At 35.2% G+C, this 16,858-nt stretch overlaps 1 protein-coding gene across 13 annotated transcripts in view; it reads right to left on the bottom strand.

The window, feature by feature from the left end:
- CDC27 (cell division cycle 27) overlaps window positions 1-16,858 on the bottom strand; it is a 57,230-nt gene that overhangs the window by 30,648 nt on the left and 9,724 nt on the right. For all 13 annotated transcript variants that reach the window (XR_014257899.1, XR_014257900.1, XM_082443301.1 and 10 more), the window contains exons 2-4: window positions 14,825-14,900; window positions 6,246-6,393; window positions 4,573-4,698 (exon numbers count right to left, since the gene is read on the bottom strand). Coding sequence is in view for 11 of the 13 variants with exons in the window: in XM_082443301.1 (XP_082299427.1) it covers window positions 4,573-4,698; window positions 6,246-6,393; window positions 14,825-14,900 (350 nt within the window). In the remaining 2 variants the exon portion in view is untranslated. The remainder of the gene's footprint in view (window positions 1-4,572; window positions 4,699-6,245; window positions 6,394-14,824; window positions 14,901-16,858) is intronic.

Here is a 16,858-nt window from a genome sequence, read left to right as displayed (position 1 = left end):
GGCTTCTCATTGCGGTGGCTTCTCTTGTTGTGGAGCACGGGCTCTAGGCGCTCGAGCTTCAATAGTTGTGGCACGTGGGCTCAGTAGTTGTGGCTCACGGGCTCTGGGGCGCAGGCTCAGTAGTTGTGGCACACGGGCTCAGTTGCTCTGCGGCATGTGGGATCTTCCCGGACCAGGGCTCGAACCTGTGTCCCCTGCATTGGCAGACAGATTCTTAACCACTGCGCCACCAGGGAAGCCCCTCCCTAGCTTTTAAATGGGGGAAGATGGGATTGAGGGTTAGTGAGACTTGTTGGAACTTTCAGGTTAAAAAATACTATTCACCTGGTCTAAGGTTGAAATTCTTCATTATCTAATGGAAAAAAATTAAGATACAGCAATTTTTCCAAAACCCTAAGGTTTTATAAAGGACCAGATGGCATCTAACCAAGATTTTCAAAACAACCCTCAAATGAAACTATCAGTTAAAACATAATCTGTTTATGTGCTGTCAGTGTTTCTCAGAGAACTTAAAAGAAGAGCCCCTTGGGTAACTATATATTGGTGTGCCTTACTTTCAAATTTTGCAAGTGAATAGAAACTAGAATAAATGATGTAATAAAGACAAGAAAATACCACTAGTTGAAGACTATCTAGCTTCCCACATTTGCCTAATTTGACCCAATAAACACACAGACAAAGAAGGAAGCAGGAGCAGGAGGCAGACTTTCAGAAAACGTAAGTTTTATCAGTCTACATCTAGGATTGCTTAGATGAAATTTCTTAAAGGAAAAATAGTTGTAACAAGAATGATATAATCATTTGCCATGGATAGAGGGGTAACTTAAAAATAGGAAACAAAGGGCTTCCCTGGTGGCGTGGTGGTTGAGAATCTGCCTGCCAATGCAGGGGACACGGGTTCGAGCCCTGGTCTGGGAAGATCCCACATGCCGCGGAGCAGCTGGGTCCGTGAGCCACAACTACTGAGCCTGCGCGTCTGGAGCCTGTGCCCCGCAACACGAGAGGCCGCGATAGTGAGAGGCCCGCGCACCGCGATGAAGAGTGGCCCCCGCTTGCCGCAACTAGAGAAAGCCCTCGCACAGAAACGAAGACCCAACACACCCCAAAATAAATAAATAAATAAATAAATAATTTATAAAAATAGGAAACAAAGCAAAGACATAAAAAGAGTATTTTTTGAAAGTAATAATTAGGAGTGGAAAGTGTCAAATCAATGCTCAGGAACTTTTAACATAAGGCCATGAAAAGAAAAGTACAGTGAAATCTCAATGTTTGATCTAAACTAACTCATGTTATATAGTCCCCTCATTGCTTATATAACTAATTATGGTTTGTCTATTTCTTTACAGATTTTTTTTTTTTGATGTGGACCATTTTTAAAGTCTTTATTGAATTTGTTACGATACTGCTTCTGTTTTTGTTTTGGTTTTTTGGCCAGGAGGCATGTGGGATCTCAGCTCCCCGACTAGGGATTGAGCCCGCACTCCCTGCACTGGAAGGCGAAATCTTAACCAACAGACCACCAGGGAAGTCCTCAATTTATTTATCTTTCATGTGTGCTCTCTTGCAATTGATTATAAGCTTTCTGAGGATAGGAAATTAGATTTCTCATTTTTATATTACCTCTTTCTTGTTTTCAATAGCCTCGCCCCCTTGCTTTGCTTGTACAATATATCATAAAATACTTTTACTAATAATTTTTAAAGTTGCATTGAGCGGGCTGTATGAATTACTTAAATGGCCAGAAAAGTGGTGGACAAACTGATTAAGCAAAGATAAAATAATCTATTCAAGAAAAAATATTATGAAAATGTAAGAGGTGATCATTTGTGATGAAAATCCTCTTCTCCAGTATTATGTAAATTATATTTTCTTTTTACATTAGCAAAAGGTAAATTTTCTTAAACCTTTGATAAGTTGCCAAGGCTGATTTTTATAATAAGCCATGATCTGACTAATAGACCATAAAATAAATGTTAAACTAAATGTCTGCTAAGAAGAGATTAGATATACACACACATGCACACATATGGATAGATACTGGTACGTATAAATATTGGGTTGGCCAAAAAGTTCATTTGGGATGTTATGGAAAAACCTGAACAAACTTTCTGGCCAACCCAATAACATAAAAGTTAACTGGGGAAGAAGCCAGATGTGGACTTACAATAATCAAATCTGGGAGACAGATCTCTCTATTCAATAGAGAGATAAAAAGGGGGAAAGATTTAATAAAATTAAGCTGCCTGGAGTGCCCCAACTTTAGACGGAATTTTTTAAAAACTAAAACTCTGAAAGAAGTTTCCCGAAGAATTTGGGTTAGAAAAAACTATTTAAATGGCACTGGGAAGAAATAGGTTAATCTAAGAACCAAACTTAGTATCAGTTGTGTCCTAAAGATGCAAGTCTCATGTGCTATTGTAGACAAAAAGACCAATGAATTGTCTACATCAAAATACTGGAGATAAAAGATAAGCTAACAAGCTGTAGCTTCAAAACAATAACACATGGGTTTCTAGATTATGGGGTGCAACTTTGGTCACAAGACAGGTGTATGATGACTGAAATGAAGCGCCAGTTTTTGAAGCAGGGTTGTGCCCCATTGGATACTTAACCCTTTAAACTTTATGATGAATAAAAATAACCCATCCTTATTCTCTGAGGAAGGGGAAAAACCTTCCTTCTTCATGGTTAGGACTTGATAAAACTGCACCTTCAAAAACTTTTAAACAAGTGAACTTGTTTTAAAATAATTAGTAATATATATAGCACTTTTATGATTTAACACTTTCCCTTACTTTGTTTTATTAAATAATGTTATATAAATGATATCACAGAGTATGTAAAATTTTGAAATTGGCTTTTTTCACTTGCCATAATGCCCTTGAAATCCAAGTTATTATGTTTATCAATAGTTCGTTCCTCTTTATTGCTGAGTAGTAGTTCATTGTATGGATGCAGTTTTTTTTATTCATTCACCCACTGAATTTGAGTTGATTCTATTTTTGGGCTTTAATAAATAAATCTGCTATGAACATTCAGTACAAGTACCATTTTACATTCTCACCAGCAATGTATGAGAAATCCCATTGCTCTGCATCCCCATTAGCAATTGATACTGTCAGTACTTTTAATTTTAGCCATTTTAATAGGCATGTAATAGCTTCTAATGGCAGTTTTTATTTGCTTTTCCTTAATGGCTAATGATTTGGTACATCTTTTCATGTGCTTATTTACCATTCACATACCCTCTCTGGTGAACTGTCCATTCAAGTATTTTGCCCATTTTCTAATTTCTAATTTTCTTATTATTGAGAAGTTAAAAGAAACAAAAAAGACTCTTCTATCAAGTCTTTCCTAGTTACCATCTTACCTCTCTTCTTAACTGTGTAGAACTGATTATTCCCTCATTGGAACAGAATACTGCTCAAATTTTATCATAGCACTTAAATTGTGATGAAAAAATTTATTAACTTTTGTTTACTACTTCTTTCCTCCTACACTTTATTATAAACCTTTGGGGGATGGAGAGGAGGACAGGGAGTTATTTATCTTTACATTCCTAGTGCCAAGTATGGTGTGTAGCCATAATAGGGGATGGATCTCAAAGTGTTTTGAACAAATGACAAGAATCATAGTTGCATGAACTAAATCCATTACTACAAGTCCTTCTATTAAGATAAATGAAGATATTGGTATTATATCTTTACTTACTCCTGTTCTCAAAAGAGTGGTGCCATCTGAAAATGAGCCCCAAATTTCAGCCAAATAATTTATTCTGTTCAAAAAGATATTTTCAAGGTTTTTAAAAAAACTGCTATTCAAACTAGCCTCAATTTATCTTAAAACAGATGTTAACCTAATTCTTTAGATAAGCAATCCTCAATCATTTCTCCCACGTGCAACAGATGACATTTACACATGAAATGCCCTCCCATGGGCAGTTGAACAATTCCTGTTACCTAATTACTCCCCAACTCACAGTATTTCTGAATAAAAATCAGTGAGAACAATATTATCATAGTGATAACTCTGAATTCATTCTCACTTGCTTTTAAGAGACTTAATTTAAAATAAATGTAAATAAATTTTAAGACTATTTGTAAAATCACTATCATTTCAGCTACCCTCATAGGAAATTTGTCAAGTTCATTATGACATACCAGATGGGAACTGTATTCTGTATTACTGAAACATGACTTCATGCCTCTTTCTAAGGAGCAGTGGTGATATTTAATATTACAGAAAAAACTTCACTCTTTGCTTCTTTTTCTTCGGTAGGTCACATGAAGATATTCTCCTCACCCAAGGTAAAAAAAAAACCCACATGTGCACTCAATTGTTAGGTAGTGCTGCTGTAGCTGTTTATCATTAAAGCAAAGTGGACAGTCATAGACAGGATCGAAATCTCTGTTTTACAGGTTTAACAAGATCATGGAACTAACTACAAGACTGTGTACTACTCAACCAAATGCTATTTGATAAACACAGATCAACATAGTGTTTTTTTAAACCACAAAGCATTCTAGTACTGGAAACAAATTTCTGGTAATTTGAATCATTCTTACTTACCAATATACATGTCCCAACAATGAAAGAGTAAAGCAAGCTGAATCACCAAACTCAGTAACAATATCATCATGGCTTTTCTGCTTATTAAACACTCCACCAGATAAGATCTGTTCCCCTTCTGCAAGCCTTTAAAACACAAATTTACAGATTAAAAAAAAAAAGTCAATATAAAAAGCAGTGTGTGTAAAGACATTCTTCATTACTAATGTACCTCTTACTATGGAGACAAAGTAAATCTTAAAATTTCAGTCTTACTTTTAAAAATAGAAACAGTTACCTTTAGTCTCTGTATGTACAAATCTAGTCTGAGCAACATACACATTACTCACGTCAAAAGAAACGGCAGACCATTATACTGGGGGAAAAATATGAATGGTTCTTCATTAACAGATGTGGTGGTCCTTCTTAGTTCTATAATTCCTTGAAGTAGGAATTTGCAAGCAGGTTAAACAAGACTAACATATTAATTAAAAACTGCATACTTAATGGCCTCAGTTATTTTTAGGTTTACAAATAAAACTTGAATAGCACTTCATCTCTATTTATCAATTATGTTTTCTTGATATAGAAAATTACAAATGTTCCCCAAAGGGAAAAGAAATTTGCCTGATTTCACTATATATTTTTAGCATATCAGAGTTTGTAATGGTTTGTGTTTTAAAGTTTTTTCCAAATCATCATGTGGAAACTCTCAAGTAAGCTTACATAGTATATCCTAAACATAAAACTTGGTATCTAAAATTCTGTTACTATCAGTGGGACTTTTTAAAAACTATAAATATTTATAAATGGGATAAGAATGTCTAATGTAAGAACTGGCTTAAGAAACTGGTAAATTAAATAAGTACATTTTTAAGAATTTAACATTAGAATCTTTGGAGTAGAAATAATTCAATAACAAATGTCTCAGAAATTTTATATATATTTTAGCTAGCTTTAATTTAAAAGTCATCAATTAGACATTGGACAAATAAAATATTTAGCAGACTATGGAGACTTTATGAGGTTTATTTGTATTCTCTCACTGTAAATCTACAGACTAAATACAAAGGCTTTTACAATTATCTGTTTAGTCACCTTTACCATTATTCCATTTCTCACAGCACAGAAAACAGTTTGACAGAATACAACTAGCTAAATCTCTAGCTGCCTCCAGATTCAGAATATGGACAGCTGACTTGGTTGAACTGTACTGTGCAAAAGAAATGTTCTCCTGAATCTGCCTCCTTGCTTCAAAGGAGTAATGGTTCCCAAACAGAATGATCTTGAAAGGCAAATAATTACACAACTATCTAGACACAAGGAAGCATTAATCTCAGATGAACTGGTAAGTTAGGTTTTCAGGCTTATTCCAACTGGTCTAGCAATGAAAGCAAAGGAAAAGAAATAACACTTAAGATCATTTTAGAAAATGACTGGAATTAGTTATAACTTAGGTTTCTCCAGAGTTAAATTCTATTATTTATACCATAACAATGAAATCCCTCCATAACAAAATAATAATGCCATAAGCAGCAGTGTAAACATTTCAAAAGTTACTGAAATAGACAAACCTCTACTATTAAAAGAGGGGAGAAAGGGAGTCAGTCAGAGTTTAATCCATCAAAAGAATTTTATCTAGAATTCTACAGTGTAAGTAGAACAAATTAGATAGAAAAGATTTAGAAACTTACTTGCTGAGATCAACACAACATTTTGCAAGCAGGTATTTACATTGCGGTGTAGTACAACTGTGTCCTTTCAAGAGTCTATATGCTTTATATGCCTTTCCTGAGCGGTAGTAACAGGTTGCCAGTAAAAACAAGGCTTCTTCTGAGTGTACTAAGAACACACACACAAAAAAATTGTCTATTATTCAGTATGTTGAATGGTAATCATTTTTATCTACCAATAGGTAAACAAGTTCAGCAACAACAAAAAAAATCAGGCATGTTATTTAATACAAAAAACAATTTATTAATTCAAATTTGAATTAAGGAGAAATACTTTTCTGATAGAAAAGTTAGTTCCCCAAGGAACGAAGGAAATAATATTCTGATAGAAAAGTTAGTTCCCCAAGGAACCAAGGAAATAATACAATGAAGAAAATCGTAGTATTCTCTGTAAATCTTTAAGAAAAGCAAACACATGCACACAACTACACATAAATAGACTACCAGAAAAGCATCTTGTTTTTATGTAGTATTTTTCTAATAGACTCTTTGAGAGGACAGGAGTCAAATTTCATGAGAGGGAAACTCAGGGTTATAAACCTAATTATCAATCTGTACATTAAAAAAAGACCAGATTGGAACACAAGTAAACAAACAAAAAAAACAACCCACTTATTTCTAACACCAAATATACACTAGAGTATATTCAAGATAATTTAAGAAAAAGGAAAATAATTTCTAAATTGTGAATACCCACACTATTTAAACACTCAATTGACAGACTTGACACTTGTCCAGTAACAATAATTAAACTGCTCTTTAATGGCAAGAGCTGAATTATTTATCAACCTCTTTCCTTTTCTTTACATTAGAAAATGCCTTAGTTAATGAAATGTGGCAGTTTTCCCCTTATTTACTCTCTTCCAAACTGACCATCACCTCACTTCTATCCTCACAACCTCCCAACCAATCCAGATAAGAGTTTTTTTTTTTCTTTTTGGCCACGCCACGTGGCATGTGGGATCTTAGTTCCCCAATGGACCAGGGATCAAACCCGCACCCCCTGCAGTAGAAGCGCAGAGTCCTAACCACTGGACCGCCAGGGAAGTCCCCAGATGAGAGTCTAGAAAGGTAACAATAAAGGGGATAGAAAGAAAGAGGGAAAAATCTGTTCCGTGCTTCTAAAAATGGGTTATGTAATAATACCACGGCACTGAGGGATCATGTAAGCCAGTGGTTCCCGAAGTGTGGTCCCTATACCAGCATCAGAATGACTTTGGAGCTTGCTAGAAATGGAAGTTCTTGGGCTCCATAATAGCTCAGACCCACTAAAATCAGTAATTCTGGAAGTGGGGACCAGCAATCTGTGTTGTAATAAACCCTTCAGGTGATTTTGATGCATGCTAAAGTTTGAGAATCACTGTTTTAAAGTACAGATAAACTTGCCACATCTTCCTGAAAAGTTAACTCAAAGATGTGGGATAAAAAAGTAATTTGAAATTTTCCTGTTATAAAGATATTCCTTTTTCTTTTCTTTTCTTTCTTTCTTTTTTTTTTTTTTTGCTGTTGTTGTTGTATGTCATGTATGTGCAAGCAAAACCCAACAGAACCTTTCTTCTCTGGTCCACTGTATTTTTCACGAAACCCTAGTATAAAAAACAGTGTACAATAAATGACATGTAGTAAGTGATAAGAAATTTTAGCATGTATGTGTTAATAGGATCTACAGTAGTATCTGTGATTCAGAAGCAAAAACATGAATGAGGAGCTCTATTGCAGTGGGAACAAACTGTTAATTTCATTGAAATACAAGTGCTAATTTATATAAGTTAGAAAGTGTGATTTCTTATAGATTTTGCAAAGGCCTAGTTTCTTGTCATCTAAAAAATTAAGCTTTTAAAAACTAGTTATTATACCAATAAACAATGGCCCCCCAAAACTAGTTCAACTTTCAGCTATAAAAATGCTTTATTAAATGTTTGTTTACAAACACTTGATTATGTTTAGGCCCATTTTTCACTGTAGTAAAATTCCCTAATACTGAAACTCCTCTTCTTACAAACAGGTTAGGCTTCAAATATAGGTTAGGTCATTTATTATAAGCCCAAAATAAGAGGAGCTTAAGCTTGCATCCTTCAGGGACATTTCCATCAAATGGGAAGATGAATTAGTCCCTCAGTGCTTTTAAACCATAAAGATACCAAATATTGTGTGTGTGATTTTAGTGTCATACTGCAACTACTTTTTGAAGTGTGATGACTTAAAAACTATATGTTTAAGTGAGATTATAGATTGGAGGTTTAAACAAATCTTAAGCTTAATGAAACTATAAGATAGTGAAGTAAATCCAGAACAACTTGAAGGGTTGTGAAACACATGGAGAGACATGCGTGGTTTTTGAGGCTTCCCAGAAATAACCTGACAGCCCCAAACATAGCTAGTGAACCAGCAGTAAGTGGCTATAATAAATCTAAAAAAGGTAGAGTACTGACAAATAGATTTCATCTGGAACAGTAACACCAACTGACTGATAGTGGCTGCCTCAAGTGCTAAACTCAGAAAAATTCTAAGGTTGATCATGGCTTTGCCAGTAAGTGTGCAGAGATCAAAATAACAGGATCTGGAAATAGTTATAGATGTCTGCATGACATTTATTTGCCATCCTTTATTAACAGCCTTAATTAAAATATGTGATTGGGAATTATATAGTGCATAATATACAACTGGCCCTCTGTAGCTGCAGGTTCTGCATCTGCAGTTGGTTGAATCTGCAGATGCAGAACCCATGGGTGGTCCTGAGATGGCTGTGTTTTATAAACAGGAATAAAGTAAACACTGATTCCACAAAGTCACTCTTAAAGTAATACTGATAATCAATCATGTACGAGTTAAATTAAGGTACATCCATGTGATTAAACACTCTACAGCTGTCAAAAAAAAAACTGACAAAGATTTCCAGGATGCATTGTTAGGTGAAAAAACAAACAGGAAGTTACAGAACAATACTGAAAGTCCTCTTCTTACAAACAGGTTAGGCTTCAAATATAGGTTAGGTCATTTAATATAAGCCCAAAATAATTAAGAGGAGCTTAAAGCCTGCATCCTTCAGATACATTTCCATCAAATGGGAAGATGAATTAGTCCCTCAGTGCTTTTAAACCAGATAGACACCTCTTCTTCACGTTGGCTTATCATCTGAACGAGCAGCCTTTTCCAAAATGGACCAGTTTTGGTAAGACTTAAAAGTCTGTTGAGGTGAGAGCTCTCTATCTAGCCTTGATAAACTCTACAAATACCACAGAGAACTCCTTAGAGGTCAGAGTACTCTGCTTGCCACCCTGTCAAAAACTCTGATGTTATAAGTATTCAAAGGGCATAAAACCTATGGAATCATCTATGATTTGTGATACACATTTCATCTTTTTTTATTTTTTAAGATTTTTTTGCTGTGGACCATTTTTTAAAGTCTTTATTGAATTTTGTTACAATATCACTTCTGTGTTTTGTTTTGTTTTGTTTTTAATGTTTTGTTTTTTTTGGCTTCAAGGCATGTGGGATCTTAACTCCCCCACCAGGGATCGAACCCGCACCCGTTGCATTAGAAGGCAAAGTCTTAACCACTGGACCACCAGGGAAGTCCCTACACATTTCATCTTAATTATCTTTTAAGTTCTCACATCACCTACAGACAGTACAGCACATGGATTAGAGTAATGACCCTAGAGCCAAACTGCTTGAGTTCGGATTTTCACACTATCACTTATTAGCTACGTGACTTATTAGGGCAAGTTAACTTCTCTGACCCTCTGTTTTTTCATCTGTAAAATAAGGATATAGTGATACCTACTTCTAAGTACTTAGTGCTGTTAGAATTAAATGAGTTAATATATAAGTACTTTGGATAGCACCTGACACACAGTAAGAGCTCTAGGTGCCATTATTAAATTATTATTATTGACCTTCTCCTAAATTTGCAATACCTGAGTAGTCATCTGACGTTCATGTGGGGTATATATACATGACATTGAGCCACAAACTCAAGTAATTCCGTTTTCTCACTTTTTTTGCTGTTTCCAAATGCCTGGGTGCTGTACTTTACATACATGATTTGTTCCACCCTTCAGAGTCATTTCTGTTGTTGAACACTTCACCTACATATACAACTTCAGTATTTTAATACTATTCTTAATTTTTATTTTCTCTATATTTGTTCACATCCTAAACTTCAGTACTAACTGGTTTTATACTTGTTGTATATGATGGAGGTTAATATTTTTAAATACTTTGAAAATATGCTTGCAGTAAATGCACCACAGATAAGAGGGCTGGAGGAACTTTTAAAAGGCTCCTTAGTGTTTGAGGGGGAAATGGCAATACACAGGGAGAAAGCAGACAGCCAGATTGTGCAGGGCTTTGCAAGCTGTGTAAAGATTTAGGGATAAATTATTATAGCTATTATAGATCTCTAAAGGGTTTTGAGAAGGAAAGTAAAGAGAATGGGTTGATTTGGGAGGGGGAAAGGGAAGCGGCAGGAAAGAGTAAATATGGGAAAATCAGTTAGGAAGCTTTTCTACTAAGACTTATTGGTGTCAGATTACAGTGGGAACATTATGAATCCAGTTTTGCATGAATTGAGTTTGATGTATGTGATGCTTGTGTGAAACATGTAAGTTAATGCATTGAAATAGTTGAGTCTTGGATTTAAAAAGTTCATTGGGAAGACCAGAGTCTTAATTCACTAACACCTAATGAAAATGAAAACTATGATGATTAAAAAAAATAGCATTGGGAGTTCCCTGGTGGCCTAGTGGTCAGGATTCCGGGCTTTCATGGCCGTGGTCTGGGTTCAATCCCTGGTCGGGGAACTGAGATCCCGCAAGCTGCATAGCATGGCAAATGAACGAATGAGTGAATGAATGAATTGAATAAATAAATAAATAAAGAGAATATTAAAAATAAAAAGATCATCTTTTTCATCAGTAAGAATTTAACGATGACAGTAAAAGAGCAGGCCAATGGGCCAGATATCCTTTCTGTCCCCCCATATGACAAAGTGACTTGAATTTTTAGCAACAAGACAACATTTATCAAATTTTCCACAAGTAATGGCCTAAAAATGATACAATATGCCATAACTTTAGAAGTATTTGGAAAACTTCCCTCAATGATGACCTTAACATAACTGTGTAAGTAATTTTTTTTAAATGTTGCCATTTGCAGTCACATATTTCTGTGAGTTTGGGCTCTCAATATCATGGTTAAGACAGAGAAGAGAACCAGAAGCTGAACCTTTTACTCTGATTCAGTTCTCTTCAACTAAGCCCAATTTATGGAAATCACTATACTCAATGCAATTTCTACATCTGGCCCATTAATCACTAAGACAGGTAGAAACCTGGTGAACAACGGTCTTAGTTCCTTCATTTCTAAAATGGTAGTAGCAATGTCTATGTTATAGGATTGTTGAAGACTAAATAAGGAATTAATATTAAGTACTCAGAGTCCTACTACACAGTAAGAAATCAATAAATGGTAGAATTACTGTTATTATTATTGAGCTGGGATAGTATCTGCTCCCATTGCACTTAAATTCTAAAATCTTCCCTCATAGAAATATAGTCAAACAGAGTAGTTAGGTTCTATATTGAGAGAAACTAACAATGAGCAACTTTCCAAGTGTTAAGCACTGTTATCAGACACAGGTAGAGAGAGGATTAAACAGCTTTTTGTGGATTAATTTGGAATCCTGCCTCAATTCTATGGGAAAACCTGATCATCTAAATTTGAAACCACTAATTTGCAATCTTTTGGAACCTAACTATAATAAACTAGAAACTGCCTACCCTTTAATAAACAAATTAAAAAAAAGAAAGAAGTATAAGTCAGCAAAACATGGGGGCTGCCTAGGTATCAATGAAAATATATATAAGTAGATTATCCACAATCAACCTTGCTTTTACATAATCGAGCAGAATAGGGCAATCTATTATATTACCTTCTTTCTAAGCCTCTCACTCTTCTAAATCTTTTCATTTGGACCTCAGACTTCTGCTCAACAGATCTTCCCTCACTTTCCTCAATGAACTCCTGTTCTCCCCTGAGGACCTGACAGCACTCCCAAAGGAATGCTAATTCCCTCCTATCCCACGGTAAGGTTGGTTTCCTCCTTGCTTCTCACAACTTTTTCCAAGCATTACCCTTTGTCCTTTTGTGAAATCCCTTCCTCCTGAGATTCATACCTTCTCCTTATAACTCTCAGTTACTAAATTCAAGACATTCTGCTTCATTAACGAAAGAATTCTGCACCTCATTCACGGTCTTCCTCTCCTAAGTTATTCTCATATATCTCCCAATTCAACTTCATCTGGACTTCCAGTACCTCTCTAAAACCTCTTATTTACCAATCCCTTCCTGTGTTAACTTTCCTATGTAGTTTACATTTCCTGGTCCACATCTTGTCTGTATTCTTAATGTTCTTATCCCTTGTCCCTTTTTGACACATGCCTAGCAAACCCCTAATATCTACGTTCTATGCCTGCAGTTGGGTTACTAAGCACTTTATTAGAGTAAAATCATATAACTGAGCAGAAAGGTTCCACTACTAGTTCATGCAGACACACAAAAATAAAACTTACCTACAATCATAAAAAAAATTAAAAATTTTGGTAAGTAATCCAATGGGAGGTTACTCATAAAGTGGGAAAACTGAGTTAAACACTGGAGTAAAAAGAAGGCAGCACTGTTTCTGGTTAAGAAGGCTTTAAGATAGTAAGATATCAGTACTTCCTAAATTAATTCATAGACTTATATAGGTCAGCACTGATCAAAACATTTGTGAAATTTCAAAGCAGTAGTAAAATACACATGAAAAAATTAAAGAATTTAAAAAAGGGTAAAGACTTCTTAGCAAAGAAAGAATCGGAAAAAAAATGATGGGAGATAGGCGTTATTAGATATTAAAAGACAATATAAAGTGTTAATAATAAAACAGTATGATACTGAGTTAAAAACAGAAAATTAACTGATGAAAGAGAGGCGAGGTTCTGGGGACAGAGCAAAACATTTTTTAAAAATCTAATACATGAGAACCTGTAGTATAGCCCAGGGAACTCCACTTCGCTTTACAGCAGAAACACAACAATGTAAAACAACTATACCTCAATAAAAAAATAAATAAATAAAAATTTAATATAAAACCAAGTAAGATACCATGTGGGGTGGGGGGGGAATTATTTAATAAATAACATGGACTAAATTAAGTAATAATACTATGATAAAATTTTTTAAGATATTTTATTTATTTATTTATTTTATATTTATTTATTTGGTTACATTGGATCTTAGTTGTGGCAGAAATTTTTAAAAACTTTTTTTAAACTACCAAGAACTATATGTTTATTGAGTTCAGAAAGATGACATTTTTCCAGCTACTGGAGCAATAGGAGAAAGTTTAAATGACAAAGCTGATGAGTTCAACTACATAACAATTTAAAATATCAGATTAATAAAAATCAATAGAATTAAGATTAAAAGGCAAAGAATCTGGAGCAAATATGCAATAAACAAAGATACAGCCACAGAAATAGGAATAAAATTAAAACAAACACTTGAGAAAATACCCAGAATCCTTCACAGTTATAAACATGCAAGACAAAATACCTCACAATTTTCCAGTAAGCAAAAATACATTATAATGGTAAATCTGATATTGATAGGACTATGAAGGAAGTCTTACACTATTGGTGACACCTTGATTATCACACCTCTCTCTGCTGGGTTATCAACTGGGCAAAAAGTAATTTGTTGTAGAACTGATCACATCTTTTGACTCATAAATTCCATTTTAGAGTATATAACCCAAGGAAATGACTTAAAAGAAAAGCTGTACATAATCATCTATCTTAGCATCTTAGAAAGAGGATTATAATAATTAATGATGGAAACAAAACACACATTACCAGCTAATGTTTACTGAGCATTTATTACCATGCCAGAAGGCTGTGCCAAGTGCTTTAAATATACCACTTCATTCTTCAATTCTGAGACAGTTACTATTATCTTTATTTTATACATGAGAAATCTGAAATAATCAGACTTTAAGTAACTTGCCCACAGTATACTACTGCATGTTTAAGTGACAGGGTTAGGGTTTGTACTAAGGCTGTAGGCTCAAAACCCATGCTCTAAGCCACAGAATACAGACTCTAATAAAAAACCTGGGAAAAAATACCTAAAGACTGGAACATGATTAAGTAAACCATAGCGTAAAACCCAAAGCAACTCTACACAGTTATTAAAAGTAGCATATAAGGAGCTACACAGATACTCGGAAATATTTTTATGAACTAGTGTCAACCATAAAGATAAAACAAAAGTGATACCCAGGGGACTTCCCTGGTGGTCCAGTGGTTAAGACTCCGTGCTTCCAATACAGGGGCCACGGGTTCTATTCCTGGTCGGGGAACTAAGATCCCACATGCCGTGTGGCGTGGCCAAAAAAAAAAAAGGAATACCCAGAATCTTGTTACAGTCATAAAAAGTGATGGAATTCTATATATTTTATTCTTTTACAGTTCTATAGAAATGAATAGATTACAAACCTTCTGCGTATAGTCGCTCTGCAAGGAAAACTGCATCTCTGAAAGCATAGTGGTTTAGTGCTTGCCATATAGCAGCCTGTAAGTGGAGGAAAAAGAACATAAATATACAAACATAGAGAGTTTCAAGGTAACTCTTAGCACAGAGCCTTGCATATAATACTCAAATTAACATGTCTAATTTAAGTAATAAAACCTCACTGCCCACAGTGCAAACTCCATAACGTATTAGATAAGGCTCTTCACTGTATGGCTCCTAACATATCTGAATTTACTCCCTCAACTCCCCATGAACTTTTAGACCTCTGTGTCTCTGTACTTCCTTTTCCTTCACTGGGGAATGTGGGCTCCTTCACCTACCTCCTCTTATAAATTGCTCATCCCTATAGACCCAGCGTAAATAATATCTACTTCATAAAGCTTTCCTCCTCATCCCTATAGACCCCGCTTAAATAATATCTACTTCATAAAGCTTTCCTCCTCATCCCTATAGACCCCGCTTAAATAATATCTACTTCATAAAGCTTTCTTCACTGGAGAGCTCTAATATTCATTCATTCAATAAATATTTACTGAGTGTCTACTGTGTGCCAGCACGTTCTAGACTCTAGGCACACAATAAATAACATAGTTTCTGTTCTCATAGAGTGCATTTTAGTGTTACTCCTGTCTAGATCAGTGGCTATCAACCCCTTCTTGTGGTGCTCTACCTCAAATCCACTGAATCACAATCTCTGGAAGCTGGGATTGAGTTTAGATATCCTTATTTTTAAACCTTTTTACTGGTAAGCATTCAGGGTTCAGAACGATTCTTCTACTTTCTAGGTAAGCAGTTCTCTCTCCTTTTATAGTATACTCTTTTGAAAAACTTATAAAAGCTATGGACCTCCTCCCCAGAAAAAAGCACATGGACATATATACAGAAAACGTGTATACAGTGTTTGGGGTTCACAAATATCTTGGTTCACTAAGAATCACTGGTCTAGCTGATGGGAGACAGTATTAGAGCCCAATACATAAAAGGTGTTCAATAAATATTTATGGAATTCAATTCAGATACTTGAAAGGGGAAGAGACAAGTTACTGACCTAGACACGTGCTTTCTCTTTTGCATATTAGAGACTACAGCAGTACTAGTGCCTTGAGGAGCACTGCTGCTGCCACGACTAGGAGAGGTACTCCTCGTTTGAAACTCAAAAAGTCCTTCACCATACAAGGTCAGAAAGGTTGGGTAAGTATACATGAAATAACAATTGTACTGGTAAATCAATTTGCGTAAGTTATGGATTTAAAAGATTTTAATGGGCTGGTTAGTGAATCTAACCATCATTTGTAGAACTGCACATAAAGAAAAGTACCTAGGGTCTATCCCCTCTCTCCTAGTCCCAGTCTGTAACAGAATCTTCCTTCCTGTAAACTTTTTTCCTAAGTGGTCTTTCTACCTACAGGCTATAATGTAATCCATCCTGTCCCAGAATTCCTCAAACAAAAACATCATCACTGCTAAACATGAGACAATAGTGAGAGGCTTGGGTTCAAATTCATGTTCCATGACTTACTAGTTCTGTGTCTTGGGCAAGTAACAATGTCTCTTAAGACTCAGTCTCTTAATTTAAAACATGAGACTCCAATAAAGTACACAATGGTTCCTAGCACATAGCTAATAATTACTCAATAAATTTTAGCTGCTGCCCTCATCGTTATCACTATCATGTCTTCTTCCCTGATCAAAACTTGCTAATGATTCCTCTTGGATAGCCCCACAAAGTTTACACAATAAACATCTACAGAATAAAGCTCCATCAGGCCCTAAACATCAGCTGTATTTTCATATTTCAGAGTCTTCACCTCTGTTTGGGCTGTCCTTTGTCTTTAACTTCTATCTCCTGAAATTTGTCATCCTTTCTTCAAAATTCAGCTTACATGGTCTCTTCCTTTCATGAAGCCTTCACTGATCTATCCCACGCAATATTAATTACTCCATCCTATGAGGTCCTAGACAATTTTGTTTATACTTTAAAAAAAAAATCAGGCTTT

The sequence above is a fragment of the Balaenoptera physalus genome (assembly GCF_965194825.1).
Source record: "Balaenoptera physalus genome assembly, chromosome: 20".
In the NCBI taxonomy this organism is placed as follows: Eukaryota; Metazoa; Chordata; class Mammalia; order Artiodactyla; family Balaenopteridae; genus Balaenoptera; species Balaenoptera physalus.
The sequence above is the reverse complement of the archived record's forward strand: the minus strand, read 5'-3'. Positions and strand labels throughout refer to the sequence as shown.